General features: G+C 42.6%; 1 protein-coding gene across 1 annotated transcript in view; it reads left to right on the top strand.

The window, feature by feature from the left end:
- The first annotated feature begins 1668 nt into the window (after window positions 1–1668).
- nyap2a (neuronal tyrosine-phosphorylated phosphoinositide-3-kinase adaptor 2a) overlaps window positions 1669–22595 on the top strand; it is a 177423-nt gene continuing 156496 nt past the window's right edge. The window contains exon 1 of the mRNA XM_067995737.1: window positions 1669–1871. Coding sequence (XP_067851838.1) covers window positions 1669–1871 — 203 coding nt within the window. The remainder of the gene's footprint in view (window positions 1872–22595) is intronic.

The raw sequence follows: 22595 nt of genomic DNA, 5'->3' as shown, positions 1-22595 counted from the left end.
TGAACAGTGACCACGTTTATGGTACTGAAAAAAAAAATCCTTCAAACTGCACTGAGGTGATCGACAGGAAAGGAGAAAGGCTTTCTTTAAAAGTTAATTTGTTTAAAGCCAACTAGCAGGCAGTGGTCTCATAGCTGTGTTCTTTCCTCATCTCAGCACATGTGGGTATGTTTGCTGATTTTTTTTCCACATTGTGTGTTTGAGTAATCTGCTCTTGTGTTTGTTCGATTTTAATTAACCGTTCGAGGGCTGTAATGGCATTTCAGCATCAAAGTAAAAATTAACATAGATCAAGGTCATTATTTCGTAGCTGGTTCCAGGAATACTATGAGTGTTCTTTTTAAATAAATTTCCTTTTAGCTGTGTACCTTTCCCTTATTCCTCCTTATTAAAAATTGAATTTCGCAGGTGATATACATGAAAGAAAGAGTGAGTGCTATGAAACCAAAAAAAGGCCTCTCAATGCTCAGAAGGTTAAGTGGAATCAATTCCCCCTGCTAACCAGTGATCAGCTACATAGATTTTATGAGCGTGCAAATCTAAGAAAAAATGAATGTATTTATTTTACTTAAAGCTATCACCACATATTGCCTTCAAGGGTCACATCTTTGTTCATAAGGCAATAATATTTTATTAATTATTAATTTTAGCTGGCAAACTGAACATTTCTATATAGTTTATTAATCATTTATGCTGATATCATGGTAGAGTCAACCAGTTTTCAACAAGCACCATAACTTCCTACTGGAATCATTCATTACACATTCATCCAGAAGCTCAGTCCATCCGTTAAATGGGATTGCAGTCTGTGGTGCTCTCAGTGTTGTACATCCTACATGCAGTTCTGACACTTGCTGTAGAATCCATTTTGTTTGCAGTGTGCAATTTATTTCACAGCCATTACAGTATGTCACATGAAGCATGGCTTCTTTTTGAGTTTGCTTTAAAAATGCTCTTGCTTTGCTTTTGAATTTCACAAGGAAGTACGACCGGGGTCAATTTCTCCCTTGAAAGCCCTGCAGAAACTACATGCATGTGTACCCATGGCATCCGTGGCAAGGGCAAGAGTGAAATTAGCTTTGTGTACATTTTCTCATTTTTGCTTGTTTGTCCCGTCCACACCCATCAGTAACAATAAGCATGGTCCAGGGAGAGGCAATGTTTTCACACTACTTCCAAATTGTTATTTTGCCCATCCTGGTGTATCCAACTGAAGCAATGGGCAATGCAGGATGATCAGACTAGTTTCAAGCAGCTCTTCACTGCGTTCAAAGGCCCTTTCTGATCATAAAAGAATGGATTTGATTCCAATCCCTGTTTAAATAAAATTCTGCATAATAGGTTGCGATATTTTTTTGAAGTTGTAAACAGAAAGTAAAGGTAATTTACTGTGAACTTCCTATGGTTTTATCTCCTGTGCACTAGCTAAGGGCAAGCGGCCACTGCAACTATTTAAACTAGTTGACCCTTTATGTAATACCCTGCACTAGGGAATTGCATTTATGCAAGAGACAGAGAAAATAAACCCTTAAGCCTAATTGCAAAACATTTGACATTACTGATAATAGCCGTGATGAATTATTTGAACGCACTTGCTGTTTTAATAGCGTTGCCCTTTTTACATCACAGGACGTGCTACTCCCCTTATCTTCTGTTTTCTGAAGGAAGATGACTTCTAAGCAGGAAGATGCTGCCTTGACCAATTTCCTTCAGTTCATTGAAGACAAGGGACTGAGGGCTTACGATGCTTTGGTGATTCAGAATGCTTCAGACATCGCTCGTGAAAATGATCGCATGCGGAATGAAACAAATTTGGCGTACCTCAAAGAAAAAAGTGAAAGACGGCGCAGACAAGAGGAAGCAATAAAACGGTAAATAATAAAATGCATTTTGCATCTGATGGCTGAATTTTTTTTAAAAAAGGATATTCCGGTATCAAAGATATTTATGAAATTCTAGTGACTCTCTCATGGAGATGCTCACAGTAAATCAAAGGATGTGTGATTCTATAAGGATGTGTAATTGGCATGTCCCTTTAAGGCCACAAGGTCTAACTGTTATAAATGGTCATATTATGAGGTTAATCCGATGTTGATTTTTCTTAGACAGATCCCAAGGTTAATTAGGGTGTAGTTGTTTGTCATTTGACGGCTTTTTTGTTAATCAATGGCTCTTCTCCAAGGCCAAATAAATTGACAGAAGTGACTAGCAACAACAGATTTTAAGATTGTTTTCCATCTGTAACAAAGTATGATGCTTTAAATTGTGACATCTCAGATATGACAGACACAGATGTGCGCCAGATGTAAGACTTCTTTATAATGTGCTATATTTATACATAAAGTGAAAGTGGGCCCCTGAGACCTGTGTGACACAGTTGTACATAGGATCTCTTGAATTTCTAGAGGGATAGAATTGAAAAGCAGAGAAGTTAGGTTAAACTTGTATAAACCCTTGGTTAGACTACACTTAGAGTGCTGTGCACAGTTCTGGTCTCCATATTATAAAAAGGATATAGAGGAACTGGAGAAGGTGCAAAAAAGATTTACTAGGATGATACCAAAACTGAGAGGTTATACCTATCAAGAAATACTGAACAGGCTCAGGCTTTTTTCTCTAGAAAAGAGAAGACCTGATAGAGATCATTAAGATTATGAAAGAGATTGATAGGGTAGACGTAGAGAAAGTGTTTCCACTTGCGGTGGAGACCAAAACTAGGGCCATAATTATAAGATAGTCACTAATAAATCCAATAGAAAATTCAGGAGAACTTCTTTACCCAGAGAGTGGTTAGAATGTGAAACTCGCTACCACAAGGAGTAGTTGAGGTGAATAGCATAGGCGTGTTTAAGGGGAAGCTAGATAAACACATGAGGAAGAAAGCAATAGAAGGATATGTTGATGGGGTTAGATTAAGGAAGCTCGTATGGAGTGTGAACACCGGCATAGACCAGTTGGGTCGAATGGCCTGTTTCTGTGCTGCACATTCTATGTAATTCTATGAAACTTAGTAATACTACAAGGATATGCTACAAGGACTGTATAAAGTACAGTTCTGCCTTTGCAGAAATAAGTAACACACTAATATTTCATTATTTTATTATGGAAAATGCTTCTGAAATATAAATTGCTGTACCGTGGAGTGTTGCATTGCTGGAGGTGCTGTCTTTTGGATGAGACGATAAACTGTGGTCCAGTTTGCCTGTTGCAGTGATTAAGGTGAACACACAAGATCCCATGCCACCATTTGAAGAAGAGCAGGGGGCTCTCCCAATGTCCAGGATAATATTCTTCCCTCAACCAATACCGCCAAAAAACAGATTAACTGGTCATTCATCTCTCTTGCTATTTGTGGAATCTTGCTACATTTTAATTGGCTGCGAAATTTTCCTACAGAACATCAGGGATGATATTTCAAAAGTATTTAATTGCTTGGGAAAGGTTTTAAGATGTTTCTAAGCGATGTGACAAGGTGCATATATTAAACAAATCTTTGCTTAATTTTCCATTATTCACTATATAATATTATTATGTACCACTGTATTTATGACCAAGTTGGTTGCCATATTTGCTGTTGCAACAGCTGTAACTGTTCTTCAAAAAGGTAATATGTTTGGTCATAAAAGTGCTTTGGGACATCCTAAGGATGTGATGGGATGCAATACAAATGCACAGGGAGGGGGATTTGAACTCTATACCAGCTTAGCAGGAGCAGAGTGGGTGAGTAGTTAAAATGGAGCGGCTCCATTTCCCACTCCGTTCCTGCCGAACTCTGATTTTAACGCCGCTGGTTTTGACAACGGATGAGGCACCCGCCAGACTCAGGCGGGAGCCTCATGCATAAATGCTAATCAGGGTCCTATAATGTCAATAGGATCCTGATGGCATTTTAACTGGGGCTTGAGCAAGGAAGCCACCACCTCTCCTTCGGGCCCCGCAAGGAAAGTCGAGGCCTCTCCTGCCCAGACCTCCCCCCACTTCCTCCCCCACATCCCATGAAACCTTCTGGAAACCCACTCCCTGCCATTTACCTGCAAGCTCGATCTTCCTCTACCAGCATTTACTGTGCACCTTCTTCCCACCCGTTCTGGGCCTGAAATTTAGGCTTGCAAGTGCACTTTGCACTTTCCCCGCCCGCTCAAAGTCAACTCGGGGTTAAAATCGACCCCACAGTCTTTTTTCTTCTTAAATCAGATAGCTGACAGGTCTCTGTATGATAAGCTTACACTCTCATCATATAAATAGGATAGCTAACAAAGACCAAAATGATATACTGTTAGTGCTCATTCTATCACCGTGTGAATAGGACAGCTGACGAGTAACAGTGTGATAGGCCAGTATTTCTCACTGTAAAACTGTATAAATAGAATTGCTCATGTGTACCATTGTGAGACGTTGATATTTGTCACACTGTCACCAGAACAGTAGGGGCTATTTTCTGGTTGTCAATGAATTATGCACCAACTAAGTCGCATTATGAAAATGAGCAGATTTGTTGTTAATGTGGATATGCGAATGTAGGTGTACTGGAGGCAGATGTAGAATAGTTGTCAGTGATAACTGAAAAAAAGGAATTGGTTTTGAAAAAATTAACACAACCCAAGGTGGATAAGTCAATGAGCCTTTGATGACATGCACCCCAGGTTGTTAAAGAAAGCCAGAGAGGAGAGAACAGAGATTCTGACCACAATTTTTCAATGTGCCTTCGATCTGTATGTTGTGCTGGAAGAACTGTAGGATAACTATAGCCCAGTTAGTCGAATGTAGATTGTGGGCAAATTCATAGAATCCACAATTCAAAATAAAATGAGTGAGCATTTAGGGATGCATGGGCCGATCAATGCCAGCTACATGGATTTATTAAAGGCAAATCGTGTTCAACAAATTTATTAGGTTTTTGAAAATGTGATTGATTGTATATGTAAAGTGAATTTAGTAGGTGTGGCATATATAGATTTTCAGAAGGTGTTTAATGGGCGTTTCACAGGTTGTTACAAGAATTTAGGCATACAGTATAATAGCATCATGGATAGAAAGTTCATTGACAGATGGGATTAGGGATAATGGATGTTGCTCAGATGAGAGAAGGGTTGGAAATGGCGTACCTCAGGAGCCATTGATGCATTCATTTTTAGCTCTCAGAGATGTAAATGATTTGGACTTGGGCATATGAAGCACAATATTGAAGCTTGCTGACGACACAAAAGTAGGGGGCTTGGCAAATACCAAGAGGACTGCAAAAAATTTCAGGAGGACGTAGGTTAGCAGAAGAGGCAGACAAGTGTGAGGTAATACATTTTGAGGGAAAAACACAAGGAATAGGAGTATACACTCAATGGAAAGATGTTGAAGGATGGGGAAGAATAAGGAAACCTTGAGGTTTAAACACTTGGGGGGCTAAATTGGGCCGTGTAGCGCCCGTTGTTTCGGTGCTACACAGCCCCTCTGACATCCAAGATGGCGTCTTGGATGCGCATGCACATTTCCAGCATGACGGCGCCAGACGCCATCTTGGTATAGGAGTTAGTGAAGGTGCAGGTAACGAACGCTGGAATCATGTAAAGTAGGGAGAAAGTGGCTTCAATCAGTGTGCAACGCTGATTTAAAGTGATAGACACCATTTTGGAACTTAATGCCCAACTCAATGCACAGTCTTAACCCCGACCATCTGAACGTGTCGTAGAGAGCCTGGAGGACCCCCACCAGCGCTATTTAAAGGGACCATGCAGGATTTACAGGTTAGTGGCTGGATTATTGCTTCTGGCTGCCGAGACATTTCTAACTGTTTTTGGAGGTCTCCTGCACTTGAATGCTAGGACGCGGGGACATAGCCTAACATTTAAAGCCAGGACATGAAGGAGTGAAGTTAGGAAATGTTTCTAAACTCAAGAGGTGGGAGACATTTGGAATGCTCTTTTGCAGACGGCAGTTGATGCTAGCTCACTTGTGAAAGTTAAATCTGAGATTGATAGCTTTCTGTGAACCAAGGGTATTAAGGGATATGGGGCTAAGGCGGGTATATGGAGTTAGGTCACAGGTCCACCATGATCTCATTGAATGGCGGAACAGGTTTGTGGGGCTAAATGCCACTGCCACTTGCTGCCTCTTGAAATGCGCAACCTTCTCCTGCAAGAAAGCAGGACATGTGTCTGGGGAATGTGCCTGTCATGGTTGAATAGCTGCCAGTGTGTGTGGCCTGTGAGCTGTGGGTGGGCAGCTTGAAACAGTGGTAATGTGTAAGGGTGAGAGGAAGCATCTGGTTGGAAGAGTTGAGTACTGATGGAAAGAGTTTGTTAGTATGTGGGTGATGGGGGGGTGTAGTGCGTGGAGCAGTTGGTAGGAGACACCACTTGACAGTTGACCTCACTCACCTTGACCACTTATGTCTAAGAATTGAACTTCTTCCTGCACTGCATCCATGTTCATGGTGCTGTGCGCCTGTCATTGACTTCATCCCCCATTGTCTCCCACTGCCTTTTGGATATATGTCTGAAGGGCCTCTTGCCCCCCCCACCCACCCTCTGCAGATATAGGATATCCCTCCTTCTGTCCACCTCTTGCACCAAGGTCTCTAATGCATCAGCAGAGAATCTTGGTGCACGCACTCTTGCAGGCCTGATACCAACTCAGATTGGCAGATTGGTGAGGTCTGGCGTGCAGATTGGAGGATGTGGGATTTAGTAGTGCGCAACCTTTATTCAATGTTTTAACATAACTCATCAGTGTGTAAACATAGGGATGGGATCTGCATCTGTGTTCTATGTGTGGGATGTTTGATCTCTGTTCAGACTCCGTACAGACAGCAGACTGTTATTTTCAGGAAATAACAGGTACCAGCTACCTTTAAGAGATTTCAAAGGAACATCCTCCCTTTAAGAGATCCTCCCTCTGGTGGTGGAAAGTGGGAATTGTATTGATTCCACGTGCAAGGCCTGAAATGGAACACTGATTGCAGGTCAGTCCTGGGGTGGGCTGAAACTTGCGTCCTGCCTGCACAGGGGTCATTGGGCGCGGGGTAATAGCACATCACACTACCTACGCCCAAAAACGGCCCCTATCAAATTTTTCCCCCATAATTCCGTGAAAATGTGAGTGGAGGTGGATAAGGCCATTAAAAATGTGCATAGCATTTTGTTTTTATAAATAAGCGCATAGAATACAACAGCAAAGAGATAATGATAAATTTGTACTGTGTAATGGTTGGGCCCAGTTATAGCACTATGTGCAGTTTTGGGTGCCCCATTTCAGAAAGGACATTAAAACTATAGCAAGAACACAGACAGGATTCATCAGGATGACACCAGGGATGAGAAACCGTAGTTATGAAGAGAGACTAGAGAAACTGGGACCATTTCCACTGCAGCAGAGAAGGCTAAGAGATTTAACAGAGATTTTTTTTTAAATTGTGACAGTTTTGATCAAGTGAATAGCAAATGATTGTTTCCTGTGGGGATTAATGACAAGGTTTCACCAATTTAAAAGTACCACTAAAAGAGTGACACGAGAGGTTAGGAGAAATTCTTTATGCAGAGAGTTGTTGGAGCATGAAATGTTTTGGCAGAAGATAATCGTTCAAGTAGAGGCAAATGCATCTTTTAAGGGAAAAGTGGACAAATATTTGAAGCAGTGAAAGATGCAGGGCTATAGGGAGAGAGCAGGACAGTGAGATTAGTTTTGGATTGTCCTAATAAAGACATGGTATAGACATAATGAGCTGAATAGCTTCCCTCTGTGCTGTAAACTCCTGTGGTTCTATGTTTGTTTAGATAATATTAACGCTAAGTCGTGTCTCCTAATATGGGTTCAACTAAGTAGTAAAATCTCACTACTAATGGATTTAAAACACTAAGGCAATTATTAGTGGTTGATCCAACCAAATTATACAGAGAGCCATTATACAGAGAGCCATTCTTTGATCATATAGAGCCTTTCAGCCTACTGAGCAAATTGTACTCTAAATCCCACTTGGTAATATTGCACAAATAATATTTGGGATAGAAATGCAAAGGTTGATGCCTTGAATGCATGGCCCCAATAACAACTGCAAGGCAGGAAGGGAGCGGGGGTCAGATTTGCAACTGGGAAACCTGGAAGTACGGGTTCACCTCAGATCCTGCCGAGTTTAATGGCAGGACCTGTTTTAAATTTTTTCAACAGGTTCCCTTGCCGCAGCCAGCCAGATTGACAGTCTGACTGGTTTTCGGGTGGGAAGGCAGACGGGAAGAGGAGCAGAGGTGAGTCCGACATGGTGGGGCGTGGGGGTTGGGGGGGGTTTGGACATCGCGGGGTAGGGGGATGGGAGAATCGTGGGGGTCCCATCACGGGGGAGAGTCGGCCGATCGCGTGGGGGGGGTTCATCCCATCGCGGGGGTCCCACGGTGCGGAGGTGAGCTTGATGGGCCGAGGGGAAGCACTCCTGCTCCTCCTGGCCCACAAGCAGTCCTTTACCTGATGGATCCGGCTTTTCACACCTCCCCTCAGCAGCCGGGTTTCCCAAGGCCCAGGGATGGGGTCGGGTTGCCCATTTAAAATTTTTTAACATCCCTGCCTCCCCCCTCCCACTTCACCCACCCTGGAAGTTAAAATTACCCACCATGTGTCTGAGGAGGAGCAGGAAGAAAGGGGTGATGTTCTTACAGAAAATAGGAGGATATAGAACCAAACCCCTCCCTTAGAAAAGGATATGAATTTCTTAAATGTGTTAAAAGAAGAAAATGTGTTGGGAGAATCAGGTCATACTTGTGATGTACTAAATCTTCACACTCAATTTGAAGGGATTTCAACTGCTGTAGCTATAAAAGTCACAGCAATCATAATTGTCTTCATCACTGTTTTTTTTCTGGCACCAAGAGGTGAAGTTCTTGCGTAGGTAAGAGGGATTAATAGCATCCTCACTGAATAATACTTCAGCTAAAGCAATCCCTTTAATCAACGCAGCCTCCATCAACTGCACGATGGGGCTGTTAATGTGGTCCTGGCGCCTCTGCTCATCAGATGTTGCAGTTCATTTGAATATTTTATTGTTGCTCCCAGCGCATTACACATGAAGTGTTCATTAAGGGAAACAGGCCTTCATTAAATAGGAAATGGGGCCTGAAAGAGCCTTGCATACATTCTCTGTTCAGTGCAAAATATGCAACTGGTGTGCTTTATGGTGCGTTGAGCACATCAAGTACTAAATAGGCCTCAGTGCCATACAATGTGGAGCCCTTCCACCCAAAGGCAGCTGTGATTCTAGTGCCACATACAATAGTATATATCCGCATGCTACTTGTACTGTCACAGATGAAGGTGATCAAATATATCAAGCAATACTGTACTATGGGACGGGTAACGCTATCCTGGCACAGGAGCACCTGGATCGCTGCTCGTTAGGTGTTGCGTGCACTTGTGTCTAAATGAGTTGACCTCACGTGATAATGCAAGGTCAGCTCATTTCAATATTTTAGTGGTGCTTCTAGCATTTAGTGCCTGGCACACTGGGAGCGCCACAGGGTTCAGGGGCTGGTACTTCCAAAACAGTGCTGCCATTTTTTTGCGCTTGGAAGAAACCTTTGAGTACAAATATCATTTTGAAAGATTATCGCTGGAGGTCAGGGAAATTCAGGGCCATAAGTGCAGGGTGGTACTCTTGAAAGGTTTTGTTATATGCACAAGTTAGTGAAGCCACAATGTAGGATGTCAGTCCCTGCACATTGGACCCAAGTCCAGCCACTTTGTTGTTCAGTATCGTATGCATCTCAGTGACTGAAGGTTCAATACTTCATACCTAGCTTGTTTAAGTGTTTAACTGCATTTAGGAGGTAGCTAGATAAGTACATGAGGGAGAAAGGAATAGAAGGATATGCTGATAGGTGAGATGAAGTCGGGTGGGAGGAGGCTCTTGTGGAGCATAAACACCTGAATAGACCAGTTGGGCTGAATAGCCTATCTCTGTGCTGTAAATTCTATGTAATTCTATGTAATACTATGTAACTGTGATTATTACTGGTTCTTGATGACTGAAATTTTAGATGCTCTATGGAGTTGAAAAAATAGCCTTGCATGTGATACATTGACATTTCTTACATTCACCGTATAATAGAACAGCTGACAGGTACCACAGTGGCACACTGTGTCCTTACCTGTCTACGGGTACCAAAGTGAGAAGCTCACATTTTTTTCATGATCATTGAATGGACTGGATGCCTAATGAGCACTGTATAAGTAGGATAACTCACGGGTAACAGTGTAATATACCAATATTTCTCACACTGTGAACTTATCAAGAGGATAGCAGACCTGGCATGAATCGTTGACATTTCTCATTCTATCACTGTGCGAATAGAATAGCGGACAGGCACTAATTTGATAAGCAACTATTTCTCACAGTGTCACTCTATAAATAGGATAGTTGACATTTTCTTACTCAACTGTACAATTAGAAGTGGAACAGGAAAGAGCTCTTCGTATTGTTTTTGCTCTAAATACGTTTATTTTTGACTTTTTGTCTGCACCAGGAAAATATTACATCAGAAAATTATGTTTTTGGTAAATGTACAACTATAGAAATGAAAGATATTGCAATTCCTACTGTTAGAGTAATGTGCAGGGTTTTAGAATATGCATAGGTGGTGCTTTAAGGAATGGAGTTTATTGAAAATTACATAGTATCAAAGTAGGTACAGCAAGGAGGAGGCCATTCAGCCCATTGTGCCTGTGCTGGATTTTGAAAGACCTATCCAATTAGTCCCATTCCACTGCTCTTTCCCCATAGCCCTGTAATTTTTTTTTCCCTTCAAGTGTTTACCGAATCCCCTTTTGAAAGTTACTATTGAATCTGTTTCCACCAACTTTTCAGGCAGTACATTCCAGATTACAACAACTCACTGCATACAAAAACGTTTCCTCATGTCGCCTCTGGCTCTTTTGCCAATCACCTTAAATTTGTGTCCTCTGGTTACCGACCCTTCTGCCACTGGAAACAGCTTCTCCTTACTTACTCTATCAAAACCGTTCATGATTTTGAACACCTCTATCAAATCTCCCCTTAACCTTCTCTGTTCTAAGCAGAACACCCCAAGCTTCTCCAATTTCTCCACATAACTGATGTCCCTGATCCCTGGTACCAATCTAGTAAATCTCTTCTGAACCCTCTCTAAGACCTTGACGTCCTTCCTAAAGTTTGGTGCCCAGAGTTGAACACAAAACTCCAGCTGAGGCCTAACCTGTGTTTTATAAAGGTTTAACATAACTTCCTTGCTTTTGTACTCTATGCCTCTATTAATAAAGCCCAGGATCCCATCTGCTTTTTTAACAGCCTTCTCAACATGTTCTGCCTCCTTTAAAGATTTGTGTATGTGCACCTCCAGGTGTCTCTGTTCCTGCACCCCCTTTAAAATTGTATCATTTAGTTTATATTGCCTCTCCTCATTCTTCCTACTAAAATGTATCACTTCACACTTGTCTGCATTAAATTTCATCTGCCATGTGTCTGCCCATTTCACCAGCCTGTCTTTGTCCTCCTGAAGTCTGTTACTACCCACCGCATTGTTTACTACATTTCCGAGTTTCGTGTCATCTGCAAACTTTGAATGGGTTTTGGGGAAAAGATCATTGTTTGGAAGAAATGGACTCTGTCTAGGAGCCTTGAAAACGGGGCCACAATTTGGATACTGCGATTGGAAAATAGTTTTGAAGCAAAGGCGGTAATGAAGAAGCATTAATGGGAGAATAATAAACAAATATAAGGACTGAATATGTTGTCAGGATGAAAATGTAAGAATTTTACAGTTTACCCTATAATTTAAGTTCTGTTTCAGAACTCACTCAGATCATTTTTAATCTGTTGTACAGTAATCTATATCCCTTTATTCGCTGCAGAATCACGATCTGTCCAATTTCATTTCAATGTTTCAATTGGGTCAGTCAGCCAGTAATCACGGTTGCTATTTTTAGCATTTACATTTCTTAATATTAAATACAATCTGCCAATCATCTGCCTGGGTTTTAAATCTCAGTCTTTGAATTTTAATATCATCCGAAAACTCAGACAATTCGACATTGAATATCCTAATCAAGATCATTGAGGTCTTGGAATGACGCATCCCATTCCATCCTTTGTCCATGATTTCAATACAGGCATTAGCTGGTTTATTTTAAACATTGTGTGACCCACTAACATTGCCAACTGTAGATTCTAGGCTGTAGTGGCTACAGGATAGGGGGGGGCACTGCCTTTCACCTCAGACACCTGGGGGGGAATTTTAATCCCAAAGAACGGGTGGGTGGGAGGTTAAAATAACAGCTTTTTGATCGCGAACGCAACCTGGCTCCAACGCACCAACTTCTGGGTTTAACATGGGCGCGTTTGGATGAGTGAGAGGAAAGCACTGGCCGAGGTCATGTCCCCAATTAGTGCCGGCGGGCGGGTATTTAGGAGGGCAATTAACGTTGTTAAGGGACGCTAAGCAGCAATTTTTATTTGATTTTAACTGCGCTTTAAATTTAACACCTCCAGGACGAATTTCCCGGGGCTCATGAATCTCGCCAGGTAAAAGGAGGCGAGAAGGGCAGGTTCATCAGGTAAGTGCCTTTATTGCACTGCTTGTGGGTCAGGAGGAGCAGGAGTGCTTCCTCCAGGCCCGACAAGCTTACCTGCGATCGTACCCCCACGATCAGCTGACCCACCCGATGTCCGAGCCCTCCACCGATCACCGACTTCCCGACCTCCCCTCCCACCCCCCGCGATCCGTCCAACCCCCGAGGATACTGACCTCTCCCCTCCTGCTTTCCTACCCGACAGCCTGTCAATCAGGCTGGCCGCCTAGTGCGAAACCGGGAAGTAAAATTTATACCCCTCAATTAGGTCGCGCTCGCAGATTCCGACCCGCCAACTTTACTTCCGGGTTTCGCGTCCACTAATTTTGCAATTTTGCACCCCCCCCCCCCACCCCGGCTCTCTCCCCGGCTTCAGATAAAAATCATGCCCCTGGATTCCAAACCAGTCCTGGTTTTTAGAGTAAAATTCTCTACTGGCTGTAAAGCTCTTAAATGAAATCAGTCTCAGCCCAGTTCCCAGTGATTGCGAGTTTACAGCTCAGAATTGTTCAGTGTTTAGCATAAATTAGTTCTTAATTATGGGTTTCACGTAGAGAGGCCCAAAGGATCACTGGTGGGAAAAATCAAACTGGCACAGCAGGTTGCATGACCTGAGAGTTTTGATACTGATGCTAGGCATCAAAAGTAGAAAGGTATTCCGTTCCCCGTCAATGCCATCTTTCACCCTAATGGCCAAAAAGTGACTAAAAATTTTAAATAAGTAAATAATTGTGACTGCCAAGAAATGGCAGGACTAATCCCCAGGTATTTCATTGGTCACAGCTGCTCAATTGGAACTACTACCACTCCTCATTATCCTCAGCTTTCCATTATTTAGCCAATTCGATATCCAATTAAGAAATTGTTCCTTTAATGTAAGAGTTTTAACTTTAGCCGCACGTCTCTTATGAAAAACTCGATCGTTGTTTTCTAGAAATCAAGACTTATACCATTCGCACTCTTATCATCTGCCAATTCTATAGATTGTTTTTAAAGAATTAACAGACAAGCAAAATGTTTAAAATAAACCGGCTAATGCCTGCATTAAAATAGTGGATAAAGTACTGTTAAATGAAAACATAATTTCAGGCCCTAAGTGATCGTGAATCAGTGTGGTCACTTTTATATTTCTGCTAACAGTAAGATAACAGAACTGAAAATGGAAACCCATGACCTCCAAGCAATGGTCTCTCCTTTTTACTACATCTGTGCATCACTAGATCTTATTGGAGGGCCAATAGATAGGGGTCTGCTGTTATGACACACAAACGTTGGTTCCCGGGCCCTACTAATTACATAGAATTACATAGAATTTACAGCACAGAAACAGGCCATTCAGCCCAACAAGTCTATGCTGGCGTTTAAGCTCCAAACAAGCCTCCTCCCCCTTACTTTGTCTCACCCTATCAACTTATCTTTCTATTCCTTTCTCTCTCATGTGCTTATCTAGCTTCCCTAAAATGCATCTATGCTATTTGCCTCAACTACTCCTTGTAGTAGTGAGTTCCACATTCTTACCACTCTTTAGGTAAATAAGTTTCTCCTGAATTCCCTATAGTATATATTAGTGATTATCTTATATTTATGCCCCATAGTTTTGGTCTCCCCCACAAGTGGAAACATCTTCTCTACGTCTATCCTATCAAACCCCTTCGTAATTTTAAAGACCTCTATCAGGTCACCCCTCAGCCTTCTATTTTCTGGGCAACACTTTCTATTTTTCTCTCACCAGTCTTCTCCCTCCTGTCCTGCAGGCACTGATTTGCTCGCTGGGGTACAGGTTGTTGGGGGCTTATTTCCCTCCAAGTGGTCGTTATCCAGATGTGAACCCTGGCAGAGGGTTAATTGACCCCGAGGGCATCATAGCCAAGCCCGGTTTTTATCCTCACATTTCCACTTGGTGCAAGTGTTGCTGGAGAGCAATTGGGAGCAGGAACCTAGGTCAGTTTCCTTCTCCTTCAGCCGATGGTTGTCGCTTTAGCGATGTCGCGGATAAGATAACTACCTCAGCGCCAACTGGCGATCATATCTGAGACTATCCTGGGCCGTACAGCTCAACTACTTACTGGGGAAACTCGGTGAGCCTTCAGGGGAGCAGTACCTTATCCCAAAGTGACTGTGTGCTTTCCCGGTCAGTCTATAGTGAAGATTCTAGTTCATAATTTGTCAATAAAGTCACTTTATTCAGTGAAGTTTTGCACTTGTTTTGTTCTTGAGATAAGGTTGTGTTAGGCCTGGGTTTTTTTTTAAAACGCCATTATTATCGGTACCTTCCCTGGCTGGAACAGATATTGGTTATAATGGGCAACTCACAGACGAGCCCATTGCAAGCAACTTTGGCTTAGTGGTAGCACCCTGGCCTCTGAATCAGAAGGTTGTGGGTTTAAGTCTTGAGACCCGAGTACATAATCTAGGCTGACACCTTAGTGTTGTATTGAGGAAGTGCTGCACTGTCAGAGATACTGCCTTTCAGTTGAGACGTTAAACCAAGGCCCCAGTTGCCCTCCTAGGTGGGTGTAAAGGATCCCATGGCACTATTCAAAGAAGAGCAGGAGAGTTCTCCTGATGTCCTGACTAACATTTATCCCTCAACCAGCATCACTAAAACTGATTATTTATCTCATTGTTGTTTGTGCAACCTTGCTGTGCACAAATAGGCTCCTGTGTTTGCCTACATTATAGAAATGACTGCACTTCTAAAGTACTTCATTGGTTGTGGTGCCTTGGAATGTCCTGAGAATATCCATGTAAATGCAGGTTGCATAGAAGTCCATAGAATGTACAGCACAGAAAGAGGCCATTCGGCCCTGTAGCGAAACCTGATTTCCAGTGATTCTTAAACCTGGACAATAGTCAAAGAAAGTCACATTCACGGTAGTTTCGGTAATCAAAAGTAACTGTTTAATGATGTTATAATTCATATGAGAATGCATGAAGCAAAATAAAACAGTACATATGACCTTACTCTACCGATTATACACTTAATAGTTCGCAACGTGATTATTTAATAGTTTAACAATTCATATGAACATTAGGCAAACCATGAAATACATACAGCCTTAGAAACCAAGGATTTTTGCATCAAGGCCATTAAAGTGATCAGCTTTTTGGCACTTGAGGATCTTTGCTTCTTCCTGTTGTTGGACCTTCCTCTGAGCTCTTTGACTGCAGTGAAACTGTTTTTGTCATAAAGTCTTCTTTTTATATTGTTTTTGACCAATGGGACATAGGATTGGGAGAAAGTGTCATTTTATTGTCCAACCATTACCCCTGTTGCTAAGCTTCATTCATTACTAGGTCTCTTTGATGTACCTCAGTAAAAACCATGTGACCACTGGAATGCGTAGGTTTCTTTTATCTTGTGTGCAGATCCTTTGGGCTCAATTTTCAAAGTGAAAAACGGGTGGGTTGGGAGCAGCGGCATTGAAAATTGCCACCATTTTAGACCCGCCCCCAACCTGCCTTTAGCCTGCCCATTTCCAGTTTTCACCAGGGCGGGAAGAGGGGCGAGCAACCAACCCAATCCCAGGAGGCGGGTTGGGCCTTAAAACCTTTCAAAGAGGCGTCAGGCCTCCATTTTTCTGGACTTCACGATTTCAACCCCATGGGGGCCGGGATTCCTGGGCCTTCTGTTTTAAGCCTCGTGAAAGGAGGCGTGAAGGCCCGAGACTAACGGGCAGGTGCCCAGAAAGGCACAACTTGTTGGCCTGGAGGAGCAGGAGTGCTTCCCCCAGGGCCAACAAGCCTACCTGCACTGACCCCCCAACGATCACAGACACCCTACCCCTGATCGCAGACACCCCCCCCCCGATCGCGGACCGTGGACCCCCTCCCCCCGATTGTGGACCCCCTCCCCCCGATCGTGGACCCCCGACCCCGATCCTCCCCCCTGACCTGACCCTCCCCCACTCCGATCCTCCGACCCCCGACTCCATTCCTACCCCTCCTCCAATCTTCCCACCCCCGAACCCCGATCCTCCCCCCATGCCAAACCTCCAACCCCCTGTCTTCCCCCTCAATGATCGCGGACCCCCGCAATGACCCCCGGTCCCAACACCCTCCCCATGACTGACCCCCAATCCTATTCCCCATGACTCATGACCCCCATGCCAACCTATGCCCACCCATGCCCCCATACCCACCCATGCCCACCCCCCCCCCCCCCCCCATCCATACAAACTTACCTGCAGACTTACCTAAACACGTCCTCTTCCTGGCAGGTCTCCCGTCCGTCTGAGATCAGTCTGTTAATCAGGCTGGTCAGTCAGACAGGAAACCGACAAAAAAAAATAAAAGACGTCCTTATGTCAAAATCCGGGAAACCCGTACTAATGGGTTTCCCAACCTCAAATTGACCCCACCCCCTTCTCGGCTCGGTTTTAAAATTGAGCCTTTTGTGTCTCCAATTCTGTGTGAGGCTCTGTTCAAATCCTTTTTTTGGCCTTACTCTTTTGTTTCATGTGGTACTTCATCCTTTTCTAATCAGTCATTTTCACCAACCCTGTTATAAACTTCTGAAAGCCTTTCAAATTCCTGAAGTTGTTCTAAAAGCTTTTCAAATTCCGGAGTTGTTCTGTGTTTGCGGTTTCCAAATGCAATGTTTAAAAGGGACACAGTTAACCCTTTCCTTCAAATGTAACATTGTTCAATTAAAAATGGTTTTTAACTCCACAGCCCAACCAGACTGTGCCAGTGTTTATGCTCCACATGAACCTCCTCCTTCCCTACTTCATCTAACCCTATCAACATACCCTTCTATTCCTCCCTCATGTGCTTATTTAGCTTCCCCTTAAATACATCTATGCTATTCGCCTCAACTACTCCCTGAGGTAGTGAGTTCCACTTTCTTACCACTCTCTGGGTAAAGAAGTTTCTCCTGAATTTCCTATTGGATTTATTAGTGACTATCTTATATTTATGGCCGCTAGTTCTGGTCTCCCCTGCAAGTGGAAACATTTTTATTTCTTTCCACCATCTTTAAACTACAAATCACCCAGAATGCCACAACCCATGTCTTCACCCACACTCAGGCTCACATCCCCAGCGACCTTGTCCTCATCCAGCTCCAATGGATTCCCATGAGATTTGTACTTCGGCTCTGATGATGTGTTTGACAATCCCCAGAGATACAATAGAGACCTTTCTTTTTGTCTTGTTATTTGTTACGAGGTTCAGTTCCACATTCTCCTCCCCCACCACCACCAGTAAGCAGCATTCAGTCAATGGAGCGCTAGATAATATTTGTTTTGAATGGCTTGAAGGCAGAACAGAAAGAAAACTAACTCAATTTCAGGAATGCTTTAAGCACATGAATGCTTTGCCATATACATGGGAGAATAGTGCAGTGGCGGGGGGAGGTGTGATGCAGGTTGTTGGCTACGGACCTGACCAAGATTGTGACCATGGATAAGTATGTTAGTCCATGCAAATCTAGCCATTCTCAAATATGATACAGTGAAATAAGATATTATTGCTCTGGGTATAGAACTGGCCACTATATGGCACTTCGCAATATTGAAAACCAATAAAAAATATAGTCCCAAAATTAGCCAACTTTTGAACTTATTTGTCTAAATAGTGAGCTCTGATGATATCAATGGGAAAACTTGCCAGACGGAGTCACAGAGGCCAACAGTGTAGGGAGCTGAATTAATATGCATAACTCAAATGACAAAATCACTGCCGTGCTTAAAGACTGTAATTACTTGTGTTAATTCATCTCCATCATTCCAATAAAGGTAATCAGAATTCTTTATAACTGTTTGATTTTCTGATGAGTGACTGGGTGCAGAGGTTCATTAGAATCCTGTTCCTCACCTCTGTTTACCTGGATGGGATGAAGTCACTTCACTCTGCTACATGTAAGGAGCCTCTGTGAAAAAAGTTTGAGTAGCCACAATGCAGATCACAGTGAATAGGAACCAACAGCATAAAACAATCTGTAATCCACCACAAAGGAGCCCTAAATTGATAATCCCACCCAGAAAGACATTAAGGGTAGTTGGTTTGAGGACTGGTGTGGAAAGAAATAACTTAGCGCCTTTCATGACCTCAGGACGTCCCAAAGCACTTCACAATGAATTACTTTTGAAGTAGTTACCATTGTAATGTAGGGAAACATGGCAGCTAATTTGCGCACAGCAAGGTCCCACAAACAGCAATGAACTAAATGACAAGATAATTGTTTTTAGTGATGTTTGCTGAGGAATTTTGGCCAGGGCACTGAGGAAACACCCATGTTCTTCTTTAAATAATGCCAAGGGACCTTTTACATCCACCTGAGAGAGCAGACAAGGGCCTCAGTTTAATGTCTCATCTGAAATGCAGCACCTCCAACAATGGAGCACTCCCTCAGTACTGCATTGAAGCATCAGCCCAGATTATGTATTCACCTTCTGCAGTGGACCTAGAACCCACAACCTTCTGAGTCAAAGGCAAGAGTGCTACCACTGAGCCAAGGCTGGCAGCTTGTCCCCAGCCTGACACCTTGTTAGAAGTGGTGTTCTAAGTTTGGGGTGAAGGTACATAATTAGAGTACTGTGTAAAGAGCTTTGTTCTATATCCAGCCCATGAAATATCATATCTGGGAGTGCTTAATGCTGTTAAGGCCAAAACTGAAAAATGTTCCATTCTCTAACACTGATGTCCTTCAAGAACACGAAAAATTCACTGAACATAAATTTTAAAAAGGGGCGCATTGGTGAGAATGTTTTTAGCTGATTTTCTTACTAAGTTTCAGTACAGGATCTGCTGAATAATTCATTAGAGTTTCAAATTATATTTTAGCCTCACCCTTCAATCAGCTTTTTCTCCTCTATTCTAGCGTTTAATCTGCTGCATCAATCACATGCCTCACAGTAGGCTGTCTCCTCATGTTTTAATTAGCTTTCTGTCTTCGAAACCAATGTGGAAGCTGCTTTCATCATTTACTGTAGCCTCAAATTTTACTCTCGCATCATGCTTTAGTCACATCTCTACCCTCTGTTCAATTCTCTTTAGTCTTTATTATTTCTTGTCATTTGCTGGAGCTGTCTTGGGTTAATGGAATAAAGGGGCTGATAATCCGCTTGGCAGTAATTTTCACACTGCGTCGATGATGCCTAACTTGCGTAAAAGTGCTGTCAGACAGTAATAACAATGACAGTTTGCATTTTCTGTGATGGGTTTAACAGGATGGTCACATTTTAATACCAATGGAGGAACAATGCAATGTCAATTTTCATTTTCTGTGACAGGTTTAATGTTAAATTTTAATATCAGTGGAAAACAGTGCAACAACATTCAGAAGAACAGGATCTTTTCGTCGTTTGAGCCAAAGGGCCACAAATGCATTTAAACGTGGATAAGTGCAAAATAATGAGCAAAAAAAGAGGAAGCATGTGTTAAATGGAAGAGTAATACATTATGGTGGTCAAAAGAAAGATGTCGGTTATAAAATAGATAAATCTCTGAAGCCTAGCAGGGTAATTTTAACCTAGTACCCCCCCACCCCCGTCGGAAAACTGGCTGAATCAGGTGCAATGCTGGTTTTACACCCAGCCTGATTTTACTTTCTATGAAGTCAATGGAGAGTAATATTGGGTGGGGTGTAAAACCGACGTTCTACTCGATCTATGTGTTTCCCCCAAGCGAGTTGGATTAAAATTACCCTCCCCCCACCAGTGTTTGATTTGGGTAGAAAAGAAAGGTTTGTACTTGTATAATGCTCATCACATCTCTCAGAAAGGTCTCAAAATACTTCCCATATGATGAGTTACCCAGAAATGCAGTGACTTTATTATGTAGACAAATGTAGCAGATATTATACGCAAGCTTCCATAAACAGCACTGAAGTAGATGTTCTGCTACCACAAGGAGTAGCTGAGGCGAATAGCATAGATGCATTTATGGGGAAGCTAGATAAGCACATGAGGGAGAAAGGAATAGAAGGATAGCCTGATAGGGTTAGATGAAATAGAGAGGAGGAGGCTCGTGTGGAGCATAAACGCCGGCATAGACCAGTTGGGCCAAATGGCCTGTTTCTGTGCTGTAGTTTCAATGTAACTCGATGGTCTGCTAGTCAGTATTGAGTGGTGTTAGTTGAGGGGAAATGTTGGCCAGGACACCAGAGAACTTCCTGCTCTTCTTCAAACAGTGCTATGGGATGTTTTATGTTCACCTGAACCACCAGAACAAGCAGATGGAGCTTTGATTTAATGTCTCATCTAAAGCATGGCACCTCCAACAATGCAAAAGTCCCTCAGGACTATATGGAGTGTCAGCTTGGATTAAGTCCTGGAGTAGAGCAAAAAAGGGTTACAGCACAAATCAGAAGAGATTACATTATTTCTTTGTAAAAGATTGGCCAGACCCCATCTTGAGTATTCTGTACATTTCTGGTGACCTAATCATAGGAAGGATATTTTTGTCCATGAGAGGGTAAAGACACAAACAACCTGGAAGATTACAGAATCTTAGAATTTTACACCACAGAAGTTAATCATGCCTGTGCTGGTTCTCTGAAAAGAGCTCTCCAGTTATGGGCTAGTGTCTACATCAGTGGTATATCGATGTGGAGGTGTCACCTTATGGTGCTTGACTTTCTGTTCCAGATGGTCAGGTTCATCTATAGATAGAAAGGCACTAGACATCAGTGTTCTATCAGTATGGTTCAACTGAGACAGCATTAATGCTGTTCATTTCTACTTCTTTAACAATAAAAATAGAATTCACCATAATGAATTGCATCATTACTTTTCTCTTCTGTTTTTCTCCTGTGCTGCATCGTGGTGGCCAGGGTATCAATGTGTATGATGTGAAAACATATTTTCAGCCATACTGTCACTATTTGTGAGTCTTTGCAAATGGAACAGTTCAGCTATCTTCTGGGGTGGCCATCCACCAGTTCTTCTTCAAAAGCAAAATGCTGCAGATGCTGGAAATCTTAAATTAAAACAGAAAATGCTGGAAATACTCAGCAAGTCAGGCAGCATCTGCGTAAAAAGAAACAGAGTTAACGTTTTAGGTCGATGACCTTTCATCAGAACTGGAAGCAGTTAAAGATTTAACAGTTTTTAAGCAAGTACACAGCCAAGCAAAGGCGAGGAGAAGATGAAGGGAGGAAAGAACAAAAGGGAAGATCAGTTATTGAAATCAATGTTGAGTCCAGAAGGTTGTAAAGTGCTTAATTGAAAGATGAGGTGCTGTTCCTCGAGCTTCCATTGAGCTTCATGACTTTCCAGACTCAACATTGATTTCAATAACTTCAGATCATAACCACTGCTCCCATTTTTTTGACAGCAAGTGCTGGTAATGGTTCTGTTATTGCCATTTACAGCTCCTCGAGACCCATCTTTTGTTTCTTTACTTGCCCCATTACCAGCCCCTTTTGCCTCACACCATCGTCCCTTTTGTCATTTAATCATTCCTGCCCTCCACCCTATCCACAGACCTTCCTTTTTGTTCTTTCCTCCCTTCCCCTTCCTTCCCCCTCCCTTTGCCTAGCTCTATACTTCCTTAAAAACGGTTAAATCTTTAGCTTCTTCCAGTTCTGACGAAAGGTCATCGACCTGAAATGTTAACTCTGTTTCTTTCTCCACAGATGCTGCCTGACTTGCTGAGTATTTCCAGCACTTCCTGTTTTTACATCAGTTCTTCTTGCTTGATGGTTGACCACAGCCAACTTCTTGGCAATGTTCTTGACATCATTAAAGGACTTTCACTTATCCTGCAATGTTTGCCTGTCAATTGATTTGGATCTGTTTGGAGACAGGTTACCAGTGGTGTCCCACAGGGATCGGTGTTAGGACCTTTGCTATTTGTTATTTTCATTAATGATCTAGATGCGTTGGGGGAATGATGCATCCGCAAATTTGTGGATGATATATGTGAGAGTTAGGACTCTAGAGCCTGCTCAACCATAGCAATGAAATGATTGACCAGTTAATCTGTTTTTGGTAAATGATGTTTAACTTAGGAAAGTGCAGTGTTATGCATGTTGGCAGGTCAAGTGCTAAACATACATACACCCTATAGGG

Source organism: Heptranchias perlo, chromosome 13 (genome assembly GCF_035084215.1).
Source record: "Heptranchias perlo isolate sHepPer1 chromosome 13, sHepPer1.hap1, whole genome shotgun sequence".
NCBI lineage: Eukaryota > Metazoa > Chordata > Chondrichthyes > Hexanchiformes > Hexanchidae > Heptranchias > Heptranchias perlo.
Note: the sequence above shows the minus strand (reverse complement) of the source record. Positions and strands in the feature narration are given on the sequence as shown.